Below are 14,559 nucleotides of genomic sequence, written 5' to 3'. Positions count from 1 at the left end.
GACTGTATCAACTCTTCAACTAAGGAATACTCAGGACGTAAGCGCAGGACACTCACTCTAACCCTCCTACGTAAAGAGTACTTTTAAAAGTGGGGGCGGGTTTGTAGACCACACTGCACAAGTTACTCTTCATGTTTTTCTAAAAGCACCAGTGCAGATAAGAGACCTAATTTTTTTTAAAGTACCCTTAGCCGCCACCCCCCCCAAATAACTGTATGTACACTATTTTTACAACCATACAAATTGCCAGAGTATTGAACCTGAGGTCCATGTAATTGAGTCTCTTGCCTCTGATGGGCAGGAACCAGATGTTTTAGAGGATACAGAGGCTTATATGAGAATCTCCTCCACACTGCACTAGTGATCAGGGGTTAAGCCATGAAGCACAAAATTTGTCTTAACTATGGATATCCCTAAAATAGCAGGATTCAAAAAAGGATGGGGTTAAGTTCTTGGTCTCAACAACTTCCTACAGCAGTTTAATTACAGGTTGAGTGAAAAGTCTTTTTCCTTCTACTTTCATTGGCTGTCCCTGTTCTTGTTTTGAGATGGGTACAACAAGCTGCTGCTTTACCTTTTCTAATGTAAACAATATAAACACCTTTATAGCAGAAGGATGAGAAAAGTAACACCCCAATAAAGCAAGCAGAAATTTCAAAAATGCTGATTTGGATATGCTGTAATTCTTTGACCATTAAAAGACACTGCTCAGTAAGATACCTTAGTCAGAATAAGTGTCACTTTTATAACTTTATTGTATTGAAAAGCAGTTTAGTTTTCATCCACATTGACTGTCTGTAGACCTGTAAAAAAAAAAAATACAAATGATCAGTGAGCAAGATAGTCTACTCTAAATCTTAGATGCACCTAAGGAGATTTTCTCAGAGCCATAATTAGCAGTTAACCACAAGATTAAGAATGCTGATACCTACTAAGCTAACTAATAGATATGAGCATTTTTAAAGCAGCAAATAGACTGCCAACTTGAGGTACAACTTAACTCACATTTAAAAAAAAATCATAAATCTACTAGTGCCACAACATTTAAGACTAAAGTCACAGAATTATTCAGTTTCAACATTAGACTTCTATCTGTGTGGGTGTGAGAGAAGCAGAGGTAACTGCTGGGCAAGAGAAGCCCCCCTCTTCTTCCTCTGCAGCAGAAATTTAAGAGTAAAGTTTTTTGACAAGAACTAATCTAGCAACATACTAGAACATCCACAGATACCCAAAGAGTCTCCCGTGCAGCAGATGCTTAGGAGGCTTGTCTTTGCCAACCGCCTTGCTCAGAAAACATGGGATGGAGAAAAGTATGTACACTTACTTTTGAAAGTGGTGACAGGTACATAGGTAACCAGCGTGTATAGCTTGTTGGGTGAATCTTCATCCTCATTGCGTTTTCTGGATAAACGTACACGGATGCGGTAGGGAACATTCCTATAATGAAAACGTGCATAAGTTTATGTAGTTTCATTTTCAATACATTTTACATGAATGTAATTTGTCTGTCAAATTTAAGACAGACAATTTTAGTTTCAGTGATATGTAGGTAGCAGATCACCCTTAAACAAAGTGAGTTTGGTATGTAAAATGAGTTCCTGGCTGTTTCAGCCAAGAAAATACAGTAATTCCTCACTTACACTGCTGATCAATTAGGGAACATGCTCCCTTCTAATGTTCTTTGGCAGCCACTTGCTTTGTCCACTGCTTGCAGGAAGAGCAGCCCATTGCAGATAGCTGGTGGGGGCTTGGAACCAGGGTGGACCAGCAGCCCCTCATCAGCTTCCCGATCCCCTAAGCTCCCTGTGCAGCAGCTGTCCCTTCACCTGCTGCCATTTGCTGTGCCTCAAGACTCCTGCTTGCTGTGCAGGGGGAAAGAAGGGGGGGCTAATGTTAGGGTGTCCCCCTTCCCCTGCTTAACCCATCTTCCATAGAGCTGGGGGGACACACCAGGGCTCAGGAAGGAGGGAGCTTGCAGCAGCTGGTCTCAGCAAGCTGATCTAATTAACAAGACAGTGTACTTTAACGGGAAATGCGCATCTCTCTCACACCTACCCCCTTCCTCCATTCCTGCTGCCTTGTAGAGAGAGAGAGAGTTAAACCTTGCGGGCTCAGCCAAGTGCTAGTTCATCATGTAGCAGTAAGGAAAATATCCCACCCTCTGACTCCTCCACCTCAGCCAAGCTTCACAATCATCATCACTGTGTATAGTATTAAATTGTTAGTTTAAAACTTATACTGTGTGTATGTGTGTGTATATTAAGTTTTAAACTAACAATTTAATACTATACACAGTGATGATGATTGTGAAGCTTGGCTGAGGTGGAGGAGTCAGAGGGTGGGATATTTTCCTTACTGCTACATGATGAACTAGCACTTGGCTGAGCCCGCAAGGTTTAGATGAAAGACTATATATCTATATCTATATCTATATATAGTCTTTTGTCTGGTGAAAAAAGAACCTAACTCTCCCAATTTACATTAATTCTTATGGGGAAATTGGATTCACTTAACATCGTTTCACTTAAAGTCAATTTTTTCAGGAAGGTAACTACAACGTTAAGTCAAGAGTTACTGTAACTATAAGAAGTATCCTTACAACCCTTACCGATCTGGGGTGTTTATACTGTCACTGCCAATTCTGTCCCTGACTGCAGATAAGAGCATTTTTCATAAGCTTCTTAAAGTGAGGAGCTAGGGAGGGCTCTCCCAAAAAGCAACAGTAGGACTATAAAAATGGGAGACATTTGGAAATATGGACAGATCAGTCTGCTTTGAGGAACAAGCACCATTACTGGTGTGCTAGCTAAATATCTGTGCAAGTGTTTCCCACATGACTAACAGTAATACAGGGCAGACAATTAGATGTTAACACATTCTGGACCTGTCATGCTACCCATCAGTACCCGGCCCGGGGAAGCTAATGATCCAACCAGCAGACCAAATTTGGTGATGAATCCTGGTCACATGCCACCTGAGGCATGTTGTGCATATGCTAAGAAAAAGATGCTTGCAGTCTCATCCTGGACAGAGCATAATCATTGTTTTCTAACTGCCTGAGAATCAACAGCTAAACTTGTGTGTTTGAGGGGTTGCAAGATTTATCCAGCTACTTATTGTCATCATCTGATGGTAGCAGAACATGTTTTTTTTTTAAAAAAGGGGTATCTGAACATGCCACATGTAACAAAAGGATAAAACAGTTGAAGCCTAAGTGGCCTGTGAGACATTAACTGTATTTAGTCCTTCAAAGCTAGTCCCAGCCTAGTATCCCTGTATATCTTATGTTTGTCATTTTTAGTATGTAACCATTGAGGAAGGGAGGCAGAAAATGATCTGAGGAGAACCTACATCGCTATTTCCCAACGTATATAGAATTCAAGATTTTGAAACACCCCTGCCACAAGAATCTGATTCTGCAGAGGAATACGGGTAGAGTGGTAAGGAAGAGATGCGAGTCTACAAACAGGCTGATGTGTTAAGTCAGGGGTGGGCAAACTTTTTGGCCTGAGGGGCAGATCAGGTTTCTGAAATTGTATGACAGGCCGGTTAGGGGAGCCAAGTGTAGCTCGGCCCCTGCCCCCTATCCAACCCCCCTGCTTCTCACCCCCTGGAATCCCTGCCCCGACCACCCCATCCAACCACCCCTTCTTCCTGACTGCCTCCCGGCTCCCCACCCCCACCACCATCCCAAATTCCCCGACCCTCTATCCAACCCCCGCTCCCTGCCCCCTTACCGCGCTGCCTGGAGCACAGCCGTGCCACCTAGAGCACCAGGACAGGCCAGTGCTCTGCCCAGCAAGAGCTCACAGCCCGCCACCCAGAGCATTGCACCAGCAGTGCAGTGAGCTGGGGCTATGGGGGAGGGGCCAGGGGCTAGCCTCCTGGGCCAAGGAACTCAGGGGCAGGGCAGGAGGGTCCGATGGGCTGGATGTGGCCCATGGGCTGTAGTTTGCCCACCTCTCTGTTAAGCAGTGCCCTCTGCCCCTCTTTTCTACCAGTTTGCTCCCCAAGGCTGCAGCGAAGACTCTTAGGCCAGGTCTACGCTTGGCGCTGCAGCGACACGTATGGTGAAGACACACTATGCAGCTGGGGCAGAGCTCTCCCACTGGCACAAAAAACCAACCCCTGGGAGCAGCATTAGTGAAGCTGGCAAGAGAAGCTTTCCTATCAACATGGCGCTATACACACCTGCATAGGGAGTGGAATATTCACACCCCTGAACAACACAAGTTTTGCTGATACAGGTGTCAGTGTGAGACCCACATTCAGGAAAGAATTTACACATCCTACTCAGCTGCTGCCCAACCTTACTGGTTTTGATGTAAAAAGTTCCCTACCCTAGGTGCCAAGTTTCTGCCTCTCGGTATGCACACAATGCTCAGGCAGGCATCCAAGTGCCTGTCTTGACACCTACACCCCAGCATGATTCTCAAACCAGAAGAAAATAGGTAGGTCTGCCTGCAGGGTCTTATTTAGTAGGTGTGCTCTGAGCACACCTAATTCCACACAAAATGAGGAGGTGGGGAGGAGGCCTTCCTTATAACCTTGAGCCCAGTGACAAGGGTACTGAACTGGGGTGTGGGAGACCCCAGTTCAACTCCTTCCAAGCCCTGATGAGCAGAGGATTCCCGAGTAGAGTTTTCCACCTCTCAAACAAGTGCTCTACCACTGAGCATAGGGAATAAAAAACTAATTAAAAACAAGTTTATTTTAAAAAATCTGTCTAAAATTAAATTGATAACCTATATTAAGGCCTAAACTACTTATACTCAATCGTTTAATACTAAAAATAATATTAAATGGTACATATTTGCTACCAAGTTAAAAAAAAAAATCAAACCACCGAACTAAGTACCTGGAACCAGATTTTGCATCTACTGCTGTCAAAAAGCAAGGTTAGCCCTTCAGAGAGTATTTTCTTCATCTCTGTTTATTGAACTAGTTCAGCTCAAAGACTAGTTCATTGAAAATTAAGTAACTGATTGGGAACTGAAAAAGCAGGAAAGCTTGTTTTCTTCTTCCAGTCTAGTAATAAAAACTGGGTATGAGAGTGAGACCAGGAATAACCAGTTCAATTAACTAACTACAGAGAATTCCTTTGTTTAATAAATAGGCCAGTCTTTGTTTTGCTAAACTCTTTTCTTACATATGCACCATATTTAATGTAATTTTATAAACAATTAAAAGGCTGTTTTTTGCATTTAACTGAATTTTAATTTCAATCCAAAGAGCTTGACAAATCACAAGGAAAAAATAATTGCGTAAATAAATACATTATTAATCATTTTCTAACATAATCAAGTAAAATTAAGAATGTGAATACATGTAAATTAAGCTATTCAGTAGAACATCAGAGTTACGAACTGCCCAGTTGACCACACATCTCATTTAGAATCAGAAGTATGCAATCAGGTAGCAAAGACTACATATAATACTGTACTGTATTTTTTTTTAACTACTAAAAATAAAGGGAAAGTTCAAAAAAGATTTGACAAGTAACGAAACTGTTTCTGTGCTTGTTTCATTTAAATTAAGATGGTTAAAAGCAGCATTTTTATTCTGCATAGTAAAGATTCAAAGCTGTATTAAGCCAACGTTCAGTTGTAAATTTTTTGAAAGAACAACGATAAGGTTTTTGTTTAGAGTTACGAACAACCTGAAGTGTTGTAATTCTGAGGTTCTACTGTATAACTGTTTAAATACATGGGTACAGACACAGTAGTTCCTCCCAGTTAAGCAAAATGCAGCACTAAATTTAGTGTAAAGACTATATATAGTTGCAATTCAACATATTTTAACGGTTACCAACCAATGAGAATCACCTTTTCTTTAGGAAAAGAACTAAAGAGTACAAATACACCTCTACCCCGATACAATGCAGTCCTCAGGAGACACAAAATCTCACTGTGTTTTATCAGACTTGCTCCACCCCCCCTGCAGTGTCCTTGTTCCCTGACCAACCCCTCCAGAGACCCCCCTCCCTAATCACCCACCCAACCCTCCTGTCCCCTGACTGCTCCAACATCCTATCCACTGCCCCCTCCCCCAACAAGAGGCACTCATCGCGGCAGGAAGCAGAGCAACGTGGCCTCCGCTCCACTCCGCCACCACCTAGCCACGGCGAGGTTAGGGAAAGGATGCCCCCCACACTCACGTGCAGCAGGAAGTGGAGCGACACGGCCGTGTCGCTGGGGAAAGGTCCTGCAATCCCCTCCCCGGCGGGAAGTTGAGCGCCACAGCTGGGAGCTGGCAGAGTGGAGCTGGCTGGGGCTGGGCTGCTCCACTTCCTGCCGCTGGTGAGTATAGGGAGGTTGGGGAAAGGACGCCCTCCGCACTCACCAGCGGCGGGAAGCGGAGTGACGCGGCCCCAGCCCGCTCCACTCTGCCAGCTCCCAGCCACGGCGCTCCACTTCTCGCCGGGCAGGTGAGTGCGGGGAGGTTGGGGAAAGGATGCCCCCCATACTCACCAGTGGCGGGAAGCAGAGCGCAGTGGCTGGAAGCTGGCGGAGTGGAACAGGCTGGGGCCAGGCTGCTCTGCTTCTGCCACTGCTGGTGAGGGCTGAGGGGGATCCCTTTCCCCAAACCCCCTCCCCTGAGTGACACGGCTGGGGCCAGGGCGAGGGAAGCAGAGCGGGCTGCTCCTGGCCCCCTGCTAATCCCCCAGGCCACTCTGGGACTGCGGGGGCCCCAAAAGTTCCCTCCCACAGCTCCTGCCCCCCAGACCCGGGGGAGGGGGGAGAGCCCCTGACTGCCCCCGAGACCTTCTGCCCCTTATCGAACCCCTCGGCCCTGGCCTGGTCTGGCACCCTTAATTCGCTGCTCAGAGCAGTGTGTCAGAACTTTACCATGTTATATGCGAACCCGCGTTATATTGGGTTGCATTATATCAGGGTACAGGTGTACAAAACACTTATCGATTATTTAAATCAATCCACCCTGCTAGAGTAATTTGGCCCTACTTAATTACAAAATAGAATGACTTCAAGAGTGATTGAGGGAGCCCTACATTAGAATATCATACAGTCCACTGGTTAGGGCACTCACTTGAGAAGTGGGGAACCCATGTTCAAATCCTCTCTCAGCAGAAAGAAGGGGAACTGAACTGGTGTTTCCCAAACCTGGGTATCTAGCCGCCTGGCCAAAGATTATAAAGGAGGCCTAATTCCCCCCATCTTGCATGAAGAGGGAGTTCTCCGCCGTAGTTCGCAAACAGAGACAGGAACCTCCGCTGCAGCCCAGACCTAGCCAGGAGAAGGGCAGGGCTTTCAACACAGCCCTCTAGTAGGCATCTCCTGTTGGCTAGTTTAGGTGGCTCCCCGCCTAGAGTACTGGCTTGTGTGGATCCCATTCTCAGGTGCCTCTTTTTCTTCCCATTCATTGTCTAGGTGCCTAACCCAAGGTTTGTGGCTTCCAGTAATTTTCTAAGAAGCTAAACCCCTTTGTGGATTTGGGCCCTAAGCCCAAGATCTCATGCAACCACTTAGAATACCAGAAAGGAAATATCTGGAAGCGAAAGGCAAATATTGGTGAACAGAAGAGATACTCAGAGATTCTCCCACATGTGTTTGTGAAATTCTTCCTCCCTTATCCATGATTAAAGCCCCTGGGACATACCTTATCCCTTTGGCCCAGACTGCTTTGTTCAATCTGGTGTCAATGCGTACATCAGGAGTACCCATCTCCTTCATTGCAAATTTACGGATCTCCTTGAGAGCACGGGGGGCGCGTTTCTTGAATCCCCTGAGAACAGAGAAAACGGTTATTTAGCTAATCTTTAATAAATATCCCTAGCACTGGAAACTTGCCATGGATCTAGCCAGACTGTCATTCCATAAGCCAAAAAGTTTTGTTGGACTATGCTAACCTTATTGTTGTTGCAACAACTGCATCTTGTCTCAAAAATCAGTAAGTTATTTCTAAACAGATACAGATACATAATAAGCAACAAAGAGTCCTGTGGCACCTTACAGACTAACATTTTATTGGAGCATAAGCTTTCGTGGGTGAATACCCACTTCGTCAGACCCAAGTGGGTATTCACCCATGAAAGCTTATGCTTCAATACATCTGTTAGTCTGTAAGATGCCACAGGACTCTTTGTTGCTTTTTACAGATCCAGACTAACACTGCTACCCCTCTGAGATGTGTAATAATTTACATACAATTTCAATAAAATTACACTACAACAAGCCCGTTGTACTAACTGGCTTCAAGGGCTCATTTCAAGTTGCCCCTTGGATGAGATTTTTAAACTAAGGTAGCACAGCACCTATCAAAGCACTATTTGTATATTGCTGACAGATTAACATCTAATGCTAGGAGTCAGTGGGGAAAGAGAGGTTAGGAGAAAGATGGCAGGAAGACTAAACAAGAGGGAGACACAAACAGTATTTCAGACCAAGTACCTCCTGGTAGTGAGAGGGGAAAAAAAAGCAGCCTCAAAAAAAAGTAAATAAAATGAAACAGATTTATAGAATCAGAAAGGGGAAAGAACAAAAGGAACTGACTGAATCACCAGAGGAAAAAACCCAGTGTATGTCCCCCTTCCAACTTCTGTATAAAAGTAATGACATTTATCAATTATCTTCCAGTTAGTAGAAAAACTTCTCTCATCTATATGATACTTTCCTATTATGGGCTCCTTAAAATTTATAAAACTAAACTCAAGTTAAAAAGTCTCTCTCCCATCGGAATCTAACTCTACATCCACAGGCAGCTCCCAAGTGAAATGACAAAGCTCCTGTACAAGTCTTCACTCTCTATAAACTCAATAGCAGTGTGCTAAACCTAGGAAAAATCATGTAAAGTGAGAAAAACGTCCTGAGAACTGCATTTGCCAGAAACCATAATCAGGCCTTGATGCTGCAATTGGATCTGCACAGGTCTACATGCAGGTGCAGAACTGAGACCTAATACATCCCATCACACTGAAATCAGCATCTTTGATGACAATCATCCACTGCCAACAGGTAGAAAGCTTACTGGAACCATTTCCAAACACCAGCTACCTTAAGCAGGTAAAGTAAGGTCAACTTTACTGGGACAAACAAGACATGAAAAAAGTCACTCACACGCCATGGATCCGTTTGTGAATGTTGATGGTATATTCCCTAGTCACCACCTCATTGATAGCAGATCTCCCCTTCTTCTTTTCTCCACCTTTCTTTGCTGGAGCCATCTGTGCAACATTGAAAATCACGGACATGTCTAACTTGGTGTGGGCCTTTCCATCAAGTCATCTCTAGCCCTTTACCCCTCACACATTAGGGTTTCTACAGTCACAAATCTAGTTCAGCTTAATCCACCTTTTATAGAGCACTAGCCTTGCAGGTTTCAGTACGTGCAACTTCAGTGTTACAACTCCATCATTTCCCCCTCGCCCAGCCCTACAGCAAGGTGCTGCACCACGCCTCCGTCTGCTTACCCCTTCCCCCCCATGCTCACATGACACCCCAAAAGCACAGAACTAGGTTTTTACACTTGGCTCCAGCTTTCAGGGCACTCGGGAAAACCCCCTGGCCCTGCCCTCAAAACCTGGGGCAAACCCTAGAGATGCCTCCTGCTGCTAAACAAGCACCCGCAGCTCTCCCATACGCCCTATGCAAGGCCTGGGTCCAGCCTCGTGCGGGCCCCTGTGCCCACAGCCCCTCTCCTCCTCTCCCCCACCCCCGGCCCAGCCCCCTGTGCCCACAGCCCCTCTCCTCCTCTCCCCCCCCCGGCCCAGCCCCCTGTGCCCACAGCCCCTCTCCTCCTCTCCCCCCCCCGGCCCAGCCCCCTGTGCCCACAGCCCCTCTCCTCCTCTCCCCCCCCCGGCCCAGCCCCCTGTGCCCACAGCCCCTCTCCTCCTCCCCCCCCCGGCCCAGCCCCCTGTGCCCACAGCCCCTCCCCTCCCCTCCCCCCGCAGCCCGGGCCCCTGTGCCCATCCCCCCCGCCCCAGGCCGGCAATACCCGGTGCCCCGGGCGCGGGGTCCCCTGGCCCCTCGGGCCGGGCGGGGCCCGGGACCCGGCGGGACCCGATGAGGCGGATGGCGGCGGATGGGCGGCCAGGCCCCGCAGCGAGCCACTCACCCTGCCCGGGTACGGATCGCAGAGGAAGGCGCGGGGGATTGTGGGACGAACCAAACCGGAGGGGGTGGGGGGGAGCGAGGAGCACTTCCGGGTTGGGGGAAGGCGGGACTGCGCCTGCGCAGCCCGGAGAGGTGGGGAGCGGTGGGTGCAAGCGGTGGGGGGGCGGGATCGGGCCCTGCTTGCGGGAGTTGTTGGGCGACCCGGCAACCCTACAATAACAATCCCGCCGCGAGCGCCCCGTGCACCCGGGGCGGGCTTAAAGCGCGGGGGGTTGATGGGCGCTTGGTCCGTGTCCCTGGGGCCGCGCCTGTGCGGGAGACGGGGGCTCGAATCCGAGTCTTTCCCTCTAACCGCGGGAGCGGATCGTCTCCTGCCGCCTGCTGGGTGCAGCGTCTGGGGCTTTAAACAGATCATCGTGAGACTCCCAAAAACAGCAAAAAGTGGGAGCTGGTGGAACTCAGAGTCTAGCAATGCAGTGTCCTAACCCTGCAGCCCTACAGTAACCCAGTGCAATAACCCAGCAACCCTACAGTAACCCAGTGCAATAACCCAGCAACCCTACAAAGTAACCCAGTGTCCTAACCCTGCAACCCTACAATAACCCAGCAACCCTACAAAGTAACCCAGTGTCCTAACCCTGCAACCCTACAGTAACCCTACAAAGTAACCCAGTGTCCTAACCCTACAGTAACCCAGCGCAATAACCCTGCAACCCTACAAAGTAACCCAGTGTCCTAACCCTGCAACCCTACAATAACCCAGCAACCGTACAAAGTAACCCAGTGTCCTAACCCTGCAACCCTACAGTAACCCAGTGCAATAACCCTGCAACCCTACAGTAACCCAGTGTCCTAACCCTGCAACCCTACAGTAACCCAGTGCAATAACCCTGCAACCCTACAGTAACCCAGCGCAATAACCCTGCAACCCTACAGTAACCCAGTGTCCTAACCCTGCAACCCTACAGTAACCCAGTGCAATAACCCAGCAACCCTACAGTAACCCAGTGTCCTAACCCTACAGTAACCCAGCGCAATAACCCAGCAACCCTACAAAGTAACCCAGTGTCCTAACCCTGCAACCCTACAGTAACCCAGTGCAATAACCCAGCATCCCTACAAAGTAACCCAGTGTCCTAACCCTACAGTAACCCAGCGCAATAACCCAGCAACCCTACAAAGTAACCCAGTGTCCTAACCCTGCAACCCTACAGTAACCCAGTGCAATAACCCTGCAACCCTACAGTAACCCAGTGCAATAAGCCAGCAACCCTACAAAGTAACCCAGGGTCCTAACCCTGCAACCCTACAGTAATCCAGTGCAATAACCCAGCAACCCTACAAAGTAACCCAGTGTCCTAACCCTGCAACCCTACAGTAACCCAGTGCAATAACCCAGCAACCCTACAAAGTAACCCAGTGTCCTAACCCTGCAACCCTACAGTAACCCAGTGCAATAACCCAGCAACCCTACAAAGTAACCCAGTGTCCTAACCCTGCAACCCTACAGTAACCCAGTGCAATAACCCAGCAACCCTACAAAGTAACCCAGTGTCCTAACCCTGCAACTCTACAGTAACCCAGTGCAATAACCCAGCAACCCTACAAAGTAACCCAGTGTCCTGACTCTGCAACCCTACAGTAACCCAGTGCAATAACCCAGCAACCCTACAGTAACCCAGTTCACTCTCAGCAACCCTACAGTAACAACACTGCACTACAGCACTCTGAGAATAGTAAGGCTATGTTATAGACTACAGCTTACCTCAGTCTAGCTGTGTACAATAAATCAACCTGCAGTAATAAACCCAACACAGCATACCTATCCTACAGTTAACATAACACAGCCTGAGTGTTGTATAATATCAGCTCTACAACCCTAAAATAATAAAACAGTGCAGCATGATGACCCTACAATAATAACAGCCCAGTATAGAGTAGCATTTTTACAGTAATAACCCAGTTTAGACCAACAATAGTAACCCAATACAGCATGACTGACCACAGTAACAACCCATACTGCATTATAGCCTTATAACAATAAGCCAGAGCACTGTGCCTGCTCTGCAATAAACCAGTGCAGTGCGACAGAGAGTCCTAAAGCAGTAAATTGGCATAGCATGTTGCAATTCAAAATGGGGCTGGGATATGCAGAAGTGAGCCCAACAGAGTTTGAGAAAGGATGGACATTGGCCCTCAATCTATTCTTATGAGCATCATAGTCCTGTATAACAATTAACTGGAAATCAAGCATAGCAAGTTTATTGTTTCCTTCTGTAAACTACTGTTTTTTGCCCCTGGCTATAAGATTCAGATAAACAAGATTATTGACTGCAGAAATGAACTGGTTGAGGGGAATATTGAGAGTTTCAAGACCGGGGTGCTGGAACAATTTTTATAGTGGGGGTGCTTCCCGCATTGGCCTGGAGCGGGTGAACCGCACACGGCCGGTGGGAGCCATGATCGGCTGAACCTGCAGACGCGGCAGGTAAACAGGGTGCTTACCACGTGCCAGAGGTTGCCGACCCTTGCTGTAAACCCTATATGTAATGGAAACCACTTCTAGGCAGAGGGTGCGGCAGCACCCCTCCCTTGTTCCAGCACCTCTGGTTAAGTCTATACCAAATGAAAAAAAAAAAAGAAGTAATAAGAAAATGGCTAGGGCAAGAAATAACACTGTTACAGAAGATTTAAAGAAGACAACTAGGATGGTTTTGATATGTGATATTTGGCATGGTGAGACATACCAGAGTGTAAAGAACTAGAACCAGGGGAAGACTAAGGGTACGTCTACACTACAGGATTATTCCAATTTTACATAAACCGGTTTTGTAAAACAGATTGTATAAAGTCGAGTGCACGCGGCCACACAAAGCACAATAATTCGGCGGTGTGCGTCCATGTTCCGAGGCTAGCGTCAATTTCTGGAGCATTGCACTGTGGGTAGCTATCCCATAGCTATCCCATAGTTCCCGCAGTCTCCCCCGCCCATTGGAATTCTAGGTTGAGATCCCAATGCATGATGGTGCAAAAACAGTGTCGCGGGTGATTCTGGGTAAATGTTGTCACTCATTCCTTCCTCCGTGAAAGCAACGGCAGACAATCATTTCACGCCCTTTTTCCCTGGATTGCCCTGGCAGACACCATAGCATGGCAACCATGGAGCCCATTTAGCCTTTTGTCACTGTCACCATATGTGTACTGGATGCTGCTGACAGACACGGTACTGCAGCGCTACACAGCAGCATTCATTTGCCTTTGCAAGGTAGCAGAGACGGTTACCATCCCTATTGTACCGTCTACCGTGCCATTGTAAATTGGCGATGAGATGACGGTTATCAGTCGTTCTGTACCGTCTGCTGTGCTATTGTAAATTGGCGATGAGATGATGGTTATCAGTCGTTCTGTACCGTCTGCTGCTGTCATGTGTGCTCCTGGCTGACCTTCGCTGAGGTTGGCCGGGGGCGCAAAGACAAAAATGGGAATGACTCCCTGGGTCATTCCCTCCTTTATGTTTTATCTAAAAATAGAGTCAGTCCTGCCTAGAATATGGGGCAAGTATACTAGAGAACCAGAGAACCAGAGAGCGCAGCTGCTCCATGTCAGATCCCGCAGAAATGATGAACTGCATGCCATTCTAGGGGGTGCCCCTGCAATAACCCCACCTGTTGCTTCCCTCCTCCCCAACCATCCTGGGCTACCGTTGCAGTGTCCCCCCATTTGTGTGATGAAGTAATAAAGAATGCAGGAATAAGAAACACTGAGTTTTTAGTGAGATAAAATGAGGGTGGAGGAAGCCTCCAGCTGCTATGATAGTCCAGGCAGGACATTAAACGGTGGAGGGGGAGAGGTGCCCAGCCTCCCGCTGCTATGATAATCCAGGCAGTACAGAATCTTTTCTTTAGACATGAAAGGGGGTGGGCTGATGGACCTCAGCCCCCAGTTGCTGTGATGAATATGGTTACCAGCCGTTCTGTACCATCTGCCGGGAATGAACAGGAGTCATTCCTATTTTTACCCAGGCGCCCCCGGCCGACCTCACCAAGGCCAGCCAGAAGCACTCACAGGATGATGAGGACGGCTATCAGTCATTTTATACTGTACCATCTGCCACTGGGGAGGGGAGGGGAGAGGATGCTGCTGTTCAGTGCCGCAGCACCGTGTCTACCAGCAGCATGCAGTAAACATACGGTGACATTGAAAAAAGTCAAGAAACAATTTTTTTTCCCTTTTCTTTCATGGGGGTTGGTAAGTTGACTAGATATACCCTGAACCACCCCGGACAATGTGTTTGACCCTACAGGCATTGGGAGCTCAGCCAAGAATGCAAATGCTTTTCAGAGACTGCGGGGACTGTGGGATAGCTGGAGTCCTCAGTCCCCCCCCCCCCTCCATGAGCGTCCATTTGATTCTTTGGCTTTCTGTTACGCTTGTCACACAGCACTGTGCTGTGGACTCTGTATCATAGCCTGGAGATTTTTTCAAATTC

General features: G+C 47.6%; 1 protein-coding gene across 2 annotated transcripts; it reads right to left on the bottom strand.

Moving 5' to 3' along the window:
- Positions 1 to 731: 731 nt before the first annotated feature.
- RPL31 (ribosomal protein L31) lies at positions 732 to 10,095 on the bottom strand. 2 transcript variants are annotated; one of them, XM_050922956.1, is made up of 5 exons: positions 10,072 to 10,095; positions 9,075 to 9,181; positions 7,618 to 7,743; positions 1,325 to 1,437; positions 732 to 803 (listed from the first exon to the last, which is right to left on the bottom strand). In XM_050922956.1, exons 2-5 carry the CDS (start codon positions 9,179 to 9,181, stop codon positions 772 to 774), a joined length of 378 nt encoding a protein of 125 aa, XP_050778913.1. In that variant the 5' UTR covers positions 10,072 to 10,095; the 3' UTR covers positions 732 to 771. The 2 variants fall into 2 exon arrangements, with proteins under 2 accessions (XP_050778913.1, XP_050778903.1); XM_050922946.1 differs by lacking the exon at positions 10,072 to 10,095 and adding an exon at positions 9,952 to 10,065.
- Between the last annotated feature and the right edge of the window lie 4,464 nt (positions 10,096 to 14,559).

Source organism: Gopherus flavomarginatus, chromosome 1 (genome assembly GCF_025201925.1).
Source record: "Gopherus flavomarginatus isolate rGopFla2 chromosome 1, rGopFla2.mat.asm, whole genome shotgun sequence".
Taxonomy (NCBI): Eukaryota; Metazoa; Chordata; order Testudines; family Testudinidae; genus Gopherus; species Gopherus flavomarginatus.
The sequence above is the reverse complement of the archived record's forward strand: the minus strand, read 5'-3'. Positions and strand labels throughout refer to the sequence as shown.